General features: G+C 40.0%; 1 protein-coding gene across 3 annotated transcripts in view; it reads left to right on the top strand.

Moving 5' to 3' along the window:
* Positions 1 to 16,865, top strand: part of ACSS2 (acyl-CoA synthetase short chain family member 2) — a 46,071-nt gene that overhangs the window by 5,491 nt on the left and 23,715 nt on the right. For all 3 annotated transcript variants that reach the window (XM_044927710.2, XM_006048084.4, XM_006048085.4), the window contains exon 2: positions 2,757 to 2,952. In XM_044927710.2, the coding sequence (XP_044783645.2) occupies positions 2,757 to 2,952 (196 nt within the window). The remainder of the gene's footprint in view (positions 1 to 2,756; positions 2,953 to 16,865) is intronic.

The following is a 16,865-nucleotide window of genomic DNA, read 5'->3' as shown; positions in this document are numbered from 1 at the left end:
CCAGTGATTAAAGAGATTTCATCTCTTTAGTTTTCATCGGTTTTTTCATTGTTGAGCGTTAGGGTCGTTTCTAGTTTTACTGTTATAAATGGTGTTAGTATAAACATCTCTTGAGTAATCACTTTTTTCCCTGTGGTATTATTTTCTTAGGGTATGTTTCCCCAAAGTTAGCAGTTGAAAGAATATAAAACATTTTATGACTCTTGTCATGCATTGCCCTGCTGTTCAGTAACATTGTGCTAATTTCTTACAATGCTGTTATCATATAACAGATAGGTTTTCTAGGGTCACTTGGGCATTGAATTCAATATTTTCTTAGTCTTTGCTGGTCTCAGAGGCATATCATGGCACCTTGGGGTTGATTTGATTTGGATTTCTTTAATTCATTGCAAGTTGTATAGAAAGAAAAGAAAGTGAAGACACTCAGTCGTGTCTGACTCTTTGTGACCCAGTGGACTATAGCCTGCTGGGCTCCTCCATCCATTGGACTTTCCAGGCAAGAATACTGGAGTGGGTTGCCAATTCCTTCTCCAGGGGAATCTTCCAGACCCAGGGATCGAACCCGGGTTTCCTGCATTGCAGGCAGACTCTTTACTGCCTGAGCCACCAGGGAATCTGGTGGCAAGATGTATACCATGTGATTTAGCTTTCAGTATATTCTGTCTTGTCTACTCAAAAATATTTTATGTTTTAGTCTTATTGTTGCCAAAATCTTGTCTCTCTGTGTACCAATGCCAAACAGAAATACAGAGACAGAGTTATGGAGGAGAAGGAAAGAATAGCTTTATTACTTTGCTAGGCAGAGGGGGAACACAGTAGGCTAGTGCCTCAAGAACTATGCCTCCTCCCTGGTGAGAAGGGAAAGGTTATATAGTCAGGCAGGAGTATGTGATAAGGATCAAGGTAATAACAGTCTTGTATTCTTTCTTCTGCAAAGTTCAAAAGGGTGGGGTTCCTGACAAGATTGGATGTGTGGAGGGTCTTAGGTGGTCCAGTGTCCTAACCTTGATGAGCCTCTCTGGTCCTTTAATCTTGCTGTTTTACTGCTGTTCCTCCTTTGATGAGCAACTATGATGCCTTTTGGAACTGAGAGGTCATGGAGGCTGGATTCTTGCCTATAAGAAATGAGGGACAAACAGGCCTCTGTGCCCAGGAGTCCCACGGGGCCCTGCTCAGCATCATTATCTCTATAATCAGACTGTATAAACTAAATCATCCAACTTGAACAAGTCACTTTACTTCTATAAATTTGATTTCTTGATATCAGTAAAATGAGAGGCCGATAACCTCTAAATTTCCTTCCATTGTTATGGTTCTAAGTGTCTCTCTCTCTCCTCTAGCTTGTGATCCAGTACTTAGATTATCCTAGGTGTTCTGCAACAGCATGTTTAACCTGTTGAGTACCTTTTCTCCAGAGTAACCAGGCAAATGTTTCAATATTGTAAGTCTTCTCTGGTTAAAACTGTACAATGACTTTCCATTGCTCTTAGAAACAGAAACTGTTAGTTGCTCAGTCATGTCAGACTCTTTGTAATTCCATGAGCTGTAGCCTGCCAGACTCCTCTGTCCATGGGATTTTCCAGGCAAGAATACTGGAACAGGTTGCTGTTTCCTTCTCCAGAGGATCTTCCTGACCCAGGGATCAAACCCAGGTCTCCTGCACTGCAGGCGGATTATTCACCATCTGAGCCATCAAGGAAGCCTGTCGCTCTTAGGCTCAAATTCTCTATGCTTAGAAGGATTGCATGTTATCTGCCCAGTTTATGCCTTAATTTCTGCTATTCTTTCTCTTATTCTCAGTGCTTCAGCCTGAGGGAGTTCCTCTTAACATATACCCATGGTTCTTTTCTGTCCCATAGTAATGTTTTTCCTTGTGGGAGAGTGGAGAAAAACTGCTATTCATCTTTCAGACTTTAGCAATGTCTTCCTCAGGGCAGTTCAAATCTTGACTTAGTAAATGTATAAGTAGATATCACTAAGTCATGTCCGACTCTTTGCAACCTCATGGATTGTAGTCCGCCAGGTTCCTCTCTCCATGGGATTCCCCAGTCAAGAATACAGGAGTGGGTTGCCATGCCCTCCTCCAGGGGATCTTCCTGATTCAGGGATTGAACTTGGGTCTTGTGCTTTTCAAGCAGATTCTTTACCCACTGACCCACCTTGGGCAAATTATTTAGCCTCTCTGAGCCTTGATTTTCAAACCAATAAAATAAGAATGAAAAACCCTACCTCCTACAGTTGTGGTAAGAACTAAATGAGATAATGCATTTAAAGAGTTTAAAAGCCACATCTGGTACTTAGCAAGTAACACTTGGGCAAATAGTAGGAGAAAGAGATGCTCATTAAGTAATTGCTGAGAGTGAATGAACAAATTTTTCCTTGTCATGGGAGGCTCTGTGGGTAAAAGATCTCTTCCTTTCATTAATTAATTCATTGGAAAAGTTACTGATTAACTACAATGTACTAGGCATTGTGATAGGCACTGGATGCAGTTTGAATAGATGGTGAAAAATGGAGTGGATATTTTGAGAAGGGAGGGAAGAAACTTGAGTCAAGATTCAGCCCATGGGAGTAAAGATGGTTTAAGAGTGTGGTGGGTGTTAAGATTTGAGAGGTAGAAGAGGGACCCAGGTGATAGGTTCTAGAGTACAGGGCAGAGAAATTGTGACTTGGTGCTATGCTTAGAATGGTAAGCTATCTGAGGATAAGTGTGCCTCAGAAGCTAAATGATGTCTGGGCTTCCTTTTCTGTTGTAGAGTTTTGGGGAGACATTGCCAAGGAATTTTACTGGAAGACCCCATGTCCTGGTCCATTCCTTCAGTACAACTTTGATGTGACTAAAGGGAAAATCTTCATTGAATGGATGAAAGGAGCAACTACCAACATCTGCTACAACGTACTGGATCGAATTGTCCATGAGAAAAAACTTGGTGATAAAGTTGCTTTTTACTGGTAAAAACACCTATCTTATAGCCTGTGGCAGATAAAAAGTCACCCTGACATTTATATAGCATTTTATAGTTCACAAAGTACCTTAAAAATCCATGCATTTGATGCTTACAACAACCCAGAAGAATAAGCAAAGTATCATTAATTTAATGTCTCAGGTGAGGAAAAATACCTCAAGTTAAATGACTTCCCTAAAATCATGTAACTAGTATGTGACAGAATTGACATTCAAAATCAAGTGTCCTGACTTCTAGTCTAGTGTTTTCAACTTGTAGTTGGAAAGAACAACGTGAGGGGGTAAATGGAAGTGAAAAGGACTATGTTGTTTTCTTATTCTTGCTTTGGGAGAAAAGTGGATTGTGGATTTTACGCTGCCATCACCACTGTTATCATCATTACCTTTGATTGAGCTATATGCCAGATACTTGCTCAAGTGCTTCACACATATTATCCTACTTGATGCTCACAACAACTAAAAATATATTATTTATTTTCCTCATTTTACATATGTGAAAATGAAATTCTGAGATGTAAATAGATGACTTATTTGAAGTTATACAGCTAGTAAGAAGGACTGATATTCACATCCTGGTAGCACAGTTCCAGAGTTTTACTCTTAACCATGACATTATACTATCCTTCTGATTTCTTATACTAGCCTCTCAACAGCTTTGCAAATTAGGTATTCTTAGCCCAATTTTATAGCTGAAGAAATGAAGCATGCATCTCTGCTTCATAGTGAATAAGGTCATAGAGTGAGTAACTGGTGGAGCCACGGTTCAAACCCAAGTCTGTCTGATTCCTTGTTTTTAACACTCAGCCATGCTGACTCCTCCACTGAAACTAAAACCCCCTCTTCCTAGCAACATAGCTTAGAGGAGATGTTACTAAACTGAACCTGAAATAGGACCTTGAAGTTCCAGTTATTGGGGTGTTTCTGCCACCAACCATAAGCACTTTGAGAATTAATCTGTTTCTTTTTTAAATGAGCCAGTAGGAGCATATTGGTATTTCATGGATGCATTAAATTTGTAGTCAGTAAAACGTTGCCCAGTTTGTGTGATATATTAAGAAAAACCCTCACCTGAGAGATAGGAAATTCAGTTTCTCACTTTAACTCTGTCATCCACTTGCCATGTAACCATAGGCAAGGCATTTAACTCTCTGCGAGTCAATTTCCTTGTCCATAAAATGGGGGTAATATTAAATCCCACCCTTGCCCTATAACTGGATTGTTAGGAGAATCAAATATGATTTTGTAAAAGTATTTATTTATTTATTGGGAAACACTGTACAAATGTGAGTGGTCTGTTATCACATTACCATTGCTCAGGTTGGAGTCACTTTGCCACTGAAATTCACAGTCCATTATGCCTGTTGAGACTTTGTTTAGCTCCTGCCATGAGACTTTATGCTTGAGCTCCAGCTGACACTTGGGCCCATCTCCTAGGTTCCTCAGAGATCAGAAAACCTTTAAAGATCTGGATAGGAGATACTTTTGTCTGAATTTGTCCCCTGGTTTGAAATCAAGTGCATGATGAAAGACTGGAAAGGCACAAGCCAGAATTGTTTATTCAATGGATATTGCTGCAGAATCCTGAGGCCCTTCTTTCTAGTTCCCCTACCATCTGTACTTGAACAGAGCCTGTCTTTCCACATATGTAAAATGAAAGGAGTAGATTAGGTCAGTGTTTTCCCAAGAATGCTTTTGAAACCACTAATTACTAGACATATTATCAGGAACTTTTTTTTTTTGTCCCGAGCAGAAGCTTCTTGATTCATGAAAAAAAACAGACTGAGAGGCACTGTATAATAAATTACGTTTCCAGGATTTCCATTGTGTATTGATACAGTAAAGGCTCCAAGAAGTCCTACAGTAAAGATACCTGATTAATTTTAACATGGGATTTCTAAAGTTTATTTGAGCCCCATTTTTTATAGCATGCAATTAACATCACAAGAAGCAGTATTCCATGGAACACTGATTTATGAAGCACTTGATGTATAATCTCTACATTTACTTCTCATGCAAAATTCTGTAACTCTGTAACAAGACATTTTCACTCCATTTTTACATTGGTCAGTCAACCAATAAGAATTTTTAAGATATTGAGTACTCAGCCCTGAGTGTTATGGTACAGGGGTAAGAAGAGTGGGAGACAAGTACCACATGGGCCATTATTATTCAAGTCTCAATCTACAAATAAATCACATTTGTTAAAAGAAAGTAAAGTGCAAATATCCCAGATATTTGTTTACTTCCCTTTTTTACCTCTATATTTTAAAATAATATGCTTACACTGCAATTTCTTTTTTTTTAAAGAAAGCATTGACTTCCTTTTATGATAAATGAGAATTCAGTTCTTATATACTACTCCAACTTCTTTCTCATAATCTCAACATAATTATACCTCTATTTTTTAGTTAATTTAAAATCAATGCTTATTTTAGAATAATATGTGATTGTATTTCCTTTTATATAAAGATTTTTGTTTTCAAAGAAGTTAAAAATCACCTAAAATTTTCTTATACTATTTGCTTTTATCATATACTCAATATTTTTCAAACTATCATATAATTTATTCTATGAAGTTCTCTTTTTCCCCTTGGTCCTAGAGCCTACCTTCTTTCTGCTCTAATTTTTATTAATGTTTTTAAAGTGACATCTTTTCAGTGATTTGCTCCAGTTGATACACTTCTTATGGAGCCATAGTATGACTTTCTTTTCAGCCTAGACATTTAGATAACTCAAGTGGCTTTCTTTTCTTTTTTCTGAGCAAACTCCTGGAAATAATGAAGGACAGGGAAATCTGGAGTGCTGCAGTCCAAGAGGTCACAAAGAGTTGGACACAACTTAGAACTGAACAACCACAACATAGTGGCATTAGAAAATCACATTTAGGGCAGATCTTATATACATACTGAAGTAATTCACAAACAAAGTACTTCAGTTAGCCAAAATAGAACACTATTAAGGAAGAATTTGCCTTTTAACTTTTGACTTGACACATGGTAAATATTCATGGAATAATAGTAATTTTAGAATTTGAAGTGATTGTTTTATTAGAATCCATCTAGGCCAACTGTCTTTACGGATGTGAAGGGTTTATGCAGGGATCAATTTATTCAATAAATACTTATTAAGGACTTACTATGTACCAGGCAGTATTCTGAACAAACAAACAAACTCTCTACCCTCTTGGAGGTTATATTCCAGCTTAAGGAGACAGACAAACAAATCAATAAATATATCATAGGTAATGATAAGTGCTGTAGAAAAATACAAAGCAGTTTAAGGAAAAAGAAATGACAGTGAAAAATGGGGATTGATATCAGCGGCCCTCTCTGATCAAGGTGACATTTGAGACGCAATATGAAGGAAATGCAGAATGTCATGCATATAGTTGGTTGGGAAAGGAAACTATTCCAGGTACATGGAAGAGTAAGTGTAGAGGCCCTGGGACAGGAGTGTTCTGCTACCTAGTGTGTTTGAATACTAGCTAGGAAGTTAGCGTAGCTGAAGCAGTATTAGTTATAAAAACAGAGTGATACGGAATGAGGTCAGCAGGACACTGGATTGTATAAATGGAAAGATTTTTTTTTTTTTTTTTTCACAGTGAAATGGGGAACCACTGGAAAATCTTGAGCATAGAAGTGACAGTGATTTGACTTATGTTTAGAACCTGTCTTTATGTTGAGAATAGACTGTCGAAGGGCAAGATTAGAAGCATGGAGACTTATGAGGCTATTGTAGAAATCCATGTGAACAATGATAGTGATTGAAGGTGCTTCAGTTCAGTTCAGTCACTCAGTCGTGTCCGACTCTTTGCAACCCCATGAATCGCAGCACGCCAGGCCTCCCTGTCCATCACCAACTCCTGGAGTTCACTCAGACTCACGTCCATCGAGTCGGTGATGCCATCCAGCCATCTCATCCTCTGTCGTCCTCTTCTCCTCCTGCCCCCAATCCCTCCCAGCATCAGAGTCTTTTCCAATGAGTCAACTCTTCGCATGAGGTGGCCAAAGTACTGGAATTTCAGCTTTAGCATCATTCCTTCCAAAGAACACCCAGGGCTGATCTCCTTTAGAATGGACTGGTTGGATCTCCTTGCAGTCCAAGGGACTCCCAAGAGTCTTCTCCAACACCACAGTTCAAAAGCATCGATTCTTCGGCACTCAGCTTTCTTCACAGTCCAACTCTTACATCCATACATGACCACTGGGAAAACCATAGCCTTGACTAGACGGACCTTTGTTGGCAAAGTAACGTCTCTGCTTTTGAATATGCTATCTAGGTTGGTCATAACTGTCCTTCCAAGGAGTAAGCGTCTTTTAATTTCATGGCTGCAATCACCATCTGCAGTGATTTTGGAACCCAGAAAAATAAAGTCTGACACTGTTTCCACTGTTTCCCCATCTATTTCCCATGAAGTGATGGGACCAGATGCCATGATCTTCGTTTTCTGAATGTTGAGTTTTAAGCCAACCTTTTCACTCTCCTCTTTCACTTTCATCAAGAGGCTTTTTAGTTCCTCTTCACTTTCTGCCATAAGGGTGGTGTCATCTGCATATCTGAGGTTATTGATATTTCTCCTGGCAATCTTGATTCCAGCTTGTGCTTCTTCCAGAAGGTGCTTAGAAGTGGTCAAAATCTGGATCTATTTTGAGTAAAGAGCCCATGGAATTTGCTGACTTGAATTGGATGTAAGGTGTGAAAGAAAAGGGAATCAAGATTGTATTCAACAGCAGTGAGGTCCAGGACTGGGACATCTTGACTATTTTTGGACACCTATGAAAAGATTTTATGCAGGGGAGTGATGTCACAGCTGGGCTCAAGAAGATTAATCTGGATTCATATGGAAGTGAGAATATAAAGGCAGAGAGCTGAGAGTTTTGTTATTCAAGGTAGAGATGCCTAAACTGGGATATTGGTTGTGGGAATGGAATTGAACAATAAAATTATACAGAAATTTAGAGGAGAGAAACCGATATAGGTAACTGGTTGTGTAGATGCAGAAGAGACAGGCAAAGAAAGTGAAAGAAGAGTCAATTGTTCCCTCAGTCTTTATAGCACTTTACCTTTTTCAAAGGCACATGGTCATCTGATCCAAAGGCTAAATTTACCCTCTAGACAAGACTATGGTTTCAACCTCTCTTGTACTTTCTTCCCCCTACCATGACAGGTAGGGGTGTTGGTGGGGATTTATGTGTATATGTATGAGAAAGAAATCAGTGACAAAGTTATTAGAACAGTCATTCACAGAGAGATAGTCAGTGAGGGACATTAGAGGTAGCTTTGGGAGTGGGGCCTGACTAGTTAAAGGGATAATGGCAAACAATGAGAAATTGGAGGATTAAGTAAAGGGTTTCTGAGGAGAGGGTAGAAAGAGTGGTTGGTGATTGTTTTTCTGGTGATTTATACAAGCTGCTCAGTCTCTAGGTTATTCCAGGAGAGGACCCCAATCTCTCAAGCCCCCAGAATTTGGTTTAGTCCGTTCCTTCTACTTTTTGCTTTGGATTGCCTCTGGCTATCATTGTCTCTGAACCATCTCCTACCTCAGTCTCAACTGAAGTCTCTTTCCACAGGCTCTGGCTATTTTTCAATGCTTCCTTAGAAACTTCTGAGAAGCAGGTGTCTTTAAGAGTGACCTCAGGGCAGAGGCTCTGCTTTCAGGATCCCTGTATGTTCCCGAATATGAATTCGAAAGTATGCTATTTAGAACTCTCCAGATCCTGGTGGGGTATGAATGAGTGTGTGTACTTGAAGAGATGGGGATGGTTGAAAACAGGAGATGAGCCCATGGTCTGACAAGGAGAAGACTGACTGTCAAGGTGAGATGGAAAACCACAGCTCTAAAGTGTGTTGTCTTAGCATTCATGTCCGGGGACTCTATTCATTATCTAGGTCCATGTCCTGGAGTTCATTTCAGTGATATTGGAATGGACAGACTTTTTTGTTCTCTATATCTTCACTAGTTTCACAATAGTGTATTTACTTATTAAAATATACCATTTGACCCTTGAACAATGTGAGTTTAAACTGCATGGGTCCACCTACAATGCAAATATTTTTCAACAGTAAATTCTACAGTACTGCATGGTCTGTGGTTGATTGAATCAGCAGATATGGAGGAATCAAGGATATGGAGCAACTGTAAGTTATAAGCAGATTAACCCCCATGTTGTTCAAGGGTCAACTGTACTTGCTAAGGAAAAACATTCATTGAGAAGGAAGATGGCCTCAGACCATTCCCTTCCTCTCTCTGGGCCTTCCCTTTGTGGGAATGATGGGAGGTGAACTACTGATACTCTGCAAGGCCCCTTCCTGCACTGATGTGTCAGGATTCTATGAGTGTTTGAAGAGGAAGTGGTTCTTAGAAGTTCTATTGCAACCTGTAGTGGCTCTATGGTGACTCAGTAAGCAGGCTGGTCTTCTGTTGATACGGTGAAGAAAAAGAGGATTTTAGAAGGTTTGGGGTGAAGAGGCTAGGGAAGAGTCTACTCCCCTTGCCTGGTAACATGAACACTTTAGCACAAATACTTTAAACTAATGGGAGATATGTGGGGAAATAACTATGCTGGGAACAGTCTTTCTCCACTTGAATCAGATGGGCAGATTGTGGAGGAGGGCAGGGGGATTTCATGTTTAAGGTGTATTATTAATTTTCTTCTCTTACTTCTCCCTGAGTTTTTTGACCATTGATGCCTTAAAGAGTAATAAGTGGTGAAAATGAAACAAGTAGGCTATGCTGTCCAAGACATTAGTCACTTTTTGGAAGTAGGGGGGATCTGAATATGTAAAATAATAATAAATAGAATGTTATATATTAATATATTATTATATGTACTAACATATGTAACAATAAGTGTGTAATACATGGAGACTGTCCTGAGGCCTGACACAGTGTCCTGAGCCACGTCAACTACCTGTGTTTGTGTCTGGGCTGACTTCTTATACACGTATATTGAGTAAATATTTAATGAAGAGAATGACTTTAGATAATGCCTTTTTTTTTTTTGAGCCTTCTTAATCTCACTTGGAGAAGGCAATGGCAACCCACTCCAGTACTCTTGCCAGGAGAATCGCATGGACGGGGGAGCCTGGTGGGCTACAGTCCATGGGGTCGCTAAGACTCGGACACGACTGAGCGACTTCACTTTCACTTTTCACTTTCCTGCATTGGAGAAGGAAATGGCAACCCACTCCAGTGTTCTTGCCTGGAGAATCCCAGGGACAGGGGAGCCTGGTGGGCTGCCATCTATGGGGTCGCACAGAGTCGGACACAACTGATGCGACTTAGCAGCAGCAGCAGCAATCTCACTATAAACAGAGGCAAACAGGATACTTGCTAAAGTTACTTCTGTCACTGATCTTCAGAACTTCTATCACAAATCTAGGGAACTGCAGTGGCAAGGCAGCAAGGAGGAAAGTTGGGGAAGGGGAGGAACCCAGTATGGCCTCATGCCTTTGATGAGAGCTGGTAGTTAGGTAGGGGCACAGGTTCTTGCCTTAGGGTAGCCTCACGTTTACAACAGTAAATACAGAAGGCTTAGAGTTGTCTGCCTTTTCCTGGATTTGGTATGAAAGAGTTGGGTCACTGGTAATGATACTTAGTGTTTGATAATAATACTTTGAACCTTTATGAGAATTTGAGACTCCCAGACCTTTGAGGTCCACTTCCTGTACAAAGCAGGAGTTGTAGCCCCTGAATCTTCATTCCCAACAATTCTCATAGTGATCATTCTGATTCTGGAACACTACCAAAACCACAGAGTTCACACAATACCTATCACCTTGTTAGGCACCTCTGTTACAAAATTCTCAGATATATTTCCTCCCTATAACTTTATCCCTACTTATGCTCTTCCCATGGTCTTAATCCTATGTTCTGGGGTCACATGAATAATCCTATTCTTTTTTCCATGAGACATCTCTTCAGGTATTTGAAGGCAGTTATTATATCCCTTTGCCAGGCTGAATGTAGGAAATTAAATCTAGAAGATGCCTTGAAGATGTCTTCCATTGTTTCCCCATCTACTTGCCATGAAGTGATGGGAGCAGATGTCATAATCTTAGTTTTTTGAATGTTGAGTTTTAAGCCAGCTTTTTCACTCTCCTCTGTCTCTTTCATCAAGAGGCTCTTTAGTTCCTCTTTGCTTTCTGCCATAAAGGTTGTATCATCTGCATATCTGACGTTATTGATATTTCTCCTGGCAAATAAAGAACTTATTGCTTGGCAAACAATATATTAGCTATTTTTATGATTATGCCAAAGCCTCATTCATAAAACAAGAAAGAGCAGAGCTGATCTGATTGAAACATAGATTGAAGCACAAGAGCCACATTCTGTTGGCTTCTTTACCTTGTCATTGTGGTCCCTGTGAGATATGTGTGTGGAACCTCTGGGGATTTGCAAAACTCAGTTTGGAAACCCTTGATCTAGTCAGTGCCCTTGTTTTATGGATGAGGTAATCTTAAAGATCCTTGTATAGTATAGTTTCTGGAACAACTCTATCGTGCATGTTGGTTTCCTGTAGACATTCTCTAGTTGGCCAGTATCACTTATTAAGTACTCTACCTATGGTATGCCTTGGACACGGAATTATTACCATTCTTTGCTCTGACCTTACATAGCTAAAATCACATTAGACCCATTGACAGCCATACTCTACCACCCAGTCTCCCATAATGCCTAAGACTTTTCTATTTGTTCTGATAATAAACTATGTCTCGTCTGCATTGTACGTGTATAATTGTTCCCTTGTTTTTTTGAACCTGGGTATGGTTTACAACAATAATTGACAGATGAGGAACTTAAGGCTCAGAGTGGAAGTGACTTGGCCAGATCACATAGCAGTTGAACTTGTTCTAGAGAGAACACTTACATTCTTTGTTATAGACACTATGCTTCTCCTTTCATGGACCTAGCTCCTTTGACTGTCTGTCACTTATTTAGCCAGTAGTTTACTTAGATGGTTTAGGGTTGGCTTAAGAAATGTTGACCACAATTTATAATGATAATTTATAAGGCTAAACACATTAAAGGGCAAACCTCAAGGAAGTAAAATCCTTTTCTTAGCTGGGATGTGCTCATTCATCCATTCATTAAACAATTTTTAAAAACTGAATATCTACTACATATAGTCTGCATGGGGCTTCCCAGGTGGTGCTAGTGGTAAAGAACCCACCTGCCAATGCAGGAGATGTAAGAGATGTGGGTTTGATTCCTGGATTGGGAAGATCCCTTGGAAGAGGGCATGGCAACCCATTCCAATATTCTTGCCTGGAGAATCCCATGGACAGAGGAGCCTGGTGGGCTATGGTCCAGAGGGTCACAAAGAGTTGGACACAACTGAAGCGACTTAACACAGCATGGCACATAGTCTGCATACTACCTTGAGAATAGTGGGTGGGAGGCACAGGGCAATAGCAGGGGAACCAGTAAGGGGGTATGGCAGCAATTGAGATAAGATATGATAATGGAGATAACAGTAGAAGCTGTGAAAAGTGGTCAGAATTTGAAAGTTTGTTGTTGTTTTTTTTTTTGCCGTGCTGTGAGGCTTATGGGATCTTAGTTCCCTGAGACCAGGGATTGAACCCAGGCCCTCAACAGTGAGAGCATCAGGGAATTTCTCAGATTTTGGAATTTGTCAATATTTTGAAGGCAGAGAGAGCCAATAGAATTTACTGATGAACTTGATGTGTGGATATAAAAGAATGGAGTCAAGAAATAAAGGGTTGTTTTTTTTTTTCGGTCTGAGTACTGGAAAAATATAATTTCCATTAGTTGAGTTGGAGAAGAAACCGGGAGGAAAAGCTTTGAGGAAGGATCAGAAATTTGTGTTCATACACAGCTGTAAAATTGCAGCTGTGACATGTGTTAGGTAGCCAATAAAGAATTTCAAGTAGAGATATGACATATCAAGAGTTACACTTTGAAAAGATCACTCTCTTGATCATGTATATATTTAAAAAAAAAACAAAAATAACACCCACCCCACCCCCCACAAAGCCTATTCAAGGATCTGCAGGCAGAGGTGCTAACCATTGCTTTATGACCTTTGGCAAGTGATGAAACCCTTCTGAGCCTCAGTTTCCTGACCTTTCAAATGGGAATAGCAAATCTTGTCCTGCCAGATTCAAAAAATTCCTACAAGGATTAGCTGAGATGAAAGACAAGAAAACACACCGAAAAGGTGTGTTATTATGAATTGGTGCTAATACTCACATACTTACACATATTACACACATCTAAGGGTATTATTAGGCAGAAGGATTCAGGACTGGCAGCCACACATGACTATTCTATCCTTTCCAAAATGTCCTTCTTTCCTCTGATGAGCGTAGCCTCTTTTCTCAAACTTGGCTCAGAATCCACAGTTTCTAGGAAGGGTTTCATGATTGATCATGCTTAAGTTATTTCTTTGCATCCTTTTTGTTAATTTCCTACTTCTGCATTTTCTTCTTCCCCTTGGTCGCTGTTTCCCAATATTGGCCTGATATGGTGGGTGATTTAGATCTCTCTAATTAGAGATTTTAAGCATCTGAAAGTAAGGAATAGCCTCTTACTCCCTTAGTTTCGTAATTTGGCAAACAGAAGGCGCTGATCGTTGGGTGGCCACTCTGGCGAAGATCATCCATTTCCAGTCCTCTGTGGCTTGGGAGTTTAGTAGGTAAAAAGTTTTGAAGTAGGGGAAGAACCTTTAGTCTAGGAACCTCTCCGACTCTTCTTTACCTACAGAATAAAATTTAAACTCAACATTTGCAGCCCTATATATGTATGAGCTGTCTCTAGCCTGTATTATTAATCTTTAAAGTTTTGAAACATTCTTAAACTGATAGAAAAGTTACAAGTACAGCTCTTTCTCAGTTACCAGGGCCTGTACTTAAGCAGAGGCAGGAATGTGGAGCTGACAGGCCAGTGGCCTGGTGCTGGGTCTGTAGCAAAATGTGACCTGTTGATAACCCTTTAAATCCCACTTCAAACAAGAGGTGAAGTTAATCAGTGAATCTGGGGCTCTGAACACACATGGAGTCTGGAGGGTCAGCTCTTCTCTGGCCAAGAGCTGTTGCTGCACACCTCTATTTGAAAGCAACACCTTGCTGCAGTGACTCATCTGCATCCAGGGGCTGTACAAGGGCAAGGTAAAGCTGGATTACCTGGGCCTGACTGTCAAGGGTTTTTTGGAGATGTTTTCATGCTTGCCTTGGCTGAGTCCATCCACCTCGCCTGAGTGCTGATCTGCCAGCACCATATCAGAGTCTGTAAGCAGGTAGTGAACATAGAATCCTTCATTGTCTGCGAGGCCTCCCAGGAAGACATTTGTCTTTTTCCCCTTTTTTCCTTACCAGGAGGCCTCTTAAAGAGGAAGAAAAAGAAAGGCCAAGCTGGGGCTGGACGTGGCAATAAAGAGCAAGTTTAAGCTCGTCCATTACCACCTGGACTGGTGGATTGTCTAATTTTCTAGTCAGATAATAAAACAGGATCAACACTTAAAGAAAAAAAAAAAGGAAAAAGAAAAATTGCACGTACAATACAAATAGCTTTTTTCTTGAACCATTTGAGAGTAAGATGCAGACCTTGAATAGTGTACATTTCCAACAAAGACTTTCTCCTGTATAACTGTAATACAGCTATCAAAATCAGGAAATCAATACTGATCCACAATTATCATCTAATCTTCAGATTCCATGGAAGTTTTGCCAGTTGTCTTAATAATCTCCTTAATGGCAGAAGGATCTAGTTCAGAATCACACATGATGTGCAGTTGTCGTGTCTTTTTAGTCTCCTTCAATCTAGAATAGTCCCTTAGTCTTTTCTGGGTTTTCATGGCCTTGACATTCTATCATTTCAATCTTATAGGCTACAAAATACAGCTTAAGGGTCTCAATTGAATTGGCTGATCTTTCATTTTATACCAATGATTGAGATTTTTTTAAAAAAATTATGACTTTTTCAGCAAGGACTTCCAAAGAGTTGCCAATTTAAAATTGTATGAAGTAAGGGTTGCTGCTTCTGCTGCTGCTAAGTCGCTTCAGTCGTGTCCGACTCTGTGCAACCCCATAGACGGCAGCCCACCAGGCTCCCCCGTCCCTGAGATTCTCCAGGCAAGAACACTGTAGTGGGTTGCCATTTCCTTCTCCAATGCATGAAAGTGAAAAGTGAAAGTGAAGTCGCTCAGTCGTGTCTGACTCTTCGCGACCCCATGGACTGCAGCCTACCAGGCTCCTCCATCCATGGGATTTTCCAGGCAAGAGTGTTGGTTGCCATTGCCTTCTTCGAAGTAAGGGTACTTTTGTGCAAATTCATACATTGAATTAGAGGTAAACAGTAATCTAGGTCTGCTGACCCAAATATTTACCTGCGGATATTGTTAATAATCCAGATTCCTGGATCCCACCCAGCCTATTGAATCAGAATTTTCAGGGCATAAGATTTCTGACTTGTATTTTTAAAACTTCCTCACATGTTTTTGATATAGTGGGCAGTGGCAGGATCTCTTTGAAAAGTAATTATTTATGTTAGTGATCTAATACCCAGAAGAATTTTGATATGTAACTCTTCATAAATTTTAAAGTTCAGATTTAAACATTTTATCAAAAGATTAAATAACTGCAAAGAATCTAATTTCCAATGTATTTGTATTGTGTGTATATATAGATATATGTTATATATCTTTTTCAAAATCTTGAAGCTGCACATTTAGCTCATATAATTTATAGATAATGTTCATCATATAACCTAATTTGCACAGACAGTTCTGTCAACATGTTACTCCTTTCAATATTGATTTCTTACAGAAGCTCTCTGGTTTGCTTCCTTGGGGCTCTCCCTCTGAATTTATGCATTCTCAAATTGTCCCTTTGTTTGGCACTCTAGAGGTTTTGTTTTTTTTTTTTAAACCTCAGCATTGTATAGGCATAATAAAGTTTGGGATAAAAGAGAGACATGGCATTTTTTTGTAAAGTGGGAGAAAGAAAGTGGGAAAGGAAAACCAACTTAGATCACTGTTAGGAAAGAGTACATGTGAAAGTTGGAACTCTGGACACTTACTCTCTTAAAACTTTTCCTGCTCAGGTACCCATAGGAATAGAGTGCTATACCTTAAAAATTACTAATTTAAGCTATATCTACCTAAATAGCAAAGAACTATTGCCATGAATCTTTTTGCATGTGTCTGTTATACTTGAGAGACTTGTTGTACACGTAGTGTGTTGTCGCTGGCTGTTCTTCCCACTCGCTTTTCCTAATCTAGGCATATTCTTATCTAAGGCAGCATTCCAACTAAAGTGGTAATAAAGGTGCTGAGAAGGCTGCCCTCATTCATTTATTTTGGGGGAGACTAGCATGGTAGGAACAACTGGATGATAGGAATGAGTATGATTTTCCTCCTGTAGGAAGGCATGTAGGCATTGGGAGAAAGGTTACCTTCTATACTAGTCCAGGCCTGCCTTCCTGACAGAGAAGATGTGTAGAAACCAACTGGCACCAAAGCCACTTTGGCCAAGGGGAACAGGCGCAAGGTCTCTGGCTCAAGGCCTAAAAATAACTGGCAGGAGAACAGGGTGTATTCATAGCTCAGATTGCAAAGCCTGAACCTCATATTCAGGGGCTTCTTCCAGTCTCTTTCATGGCATAGAGTCCAGGATTGAGTCCACGGTAGCGGCTCAAGAAACTTTTCTAGATATGTTTCCAAATCCCATTCCACAAGTTTTAAACTTTTCCCCTCTGTCTACCATTTCCCCCTGCGTGTTAGGCATCTGTCTTCTTCATTTGTATCCTCTATAATCCCCTCTTTCCTTCCGTGTTTCCTCACTCTGATCAGCCTAGATCCGGCTGATCATGTAGGCAGAGAAGTTTATTCATTCACTCTTTTATCCACTTGTTTTACAGTTATGTATTAAGTGCCTACTA

Source organism: Bubalus bubalis, chromosome 14 (genome assembly GCF_019923935.1).
Source record: "Bubalus bubalis isolate 160015118507 breed Murrah chromosome 14, NDDB_SH_1, whole genome shotgun sequence".
In the NCBI taxonomy this organism is placed as follows: Eukaryota; Metazoa; Chordata; class Mammalia; order Artiodactyla; family Bovidae; genus Bubalus; species Bubalus bubalis.
The sequence above is the reverse complement of the archived record's forward strand: the minus strand, read 5'-3'. Positions and strand labels throughout refer to the sequence as shown.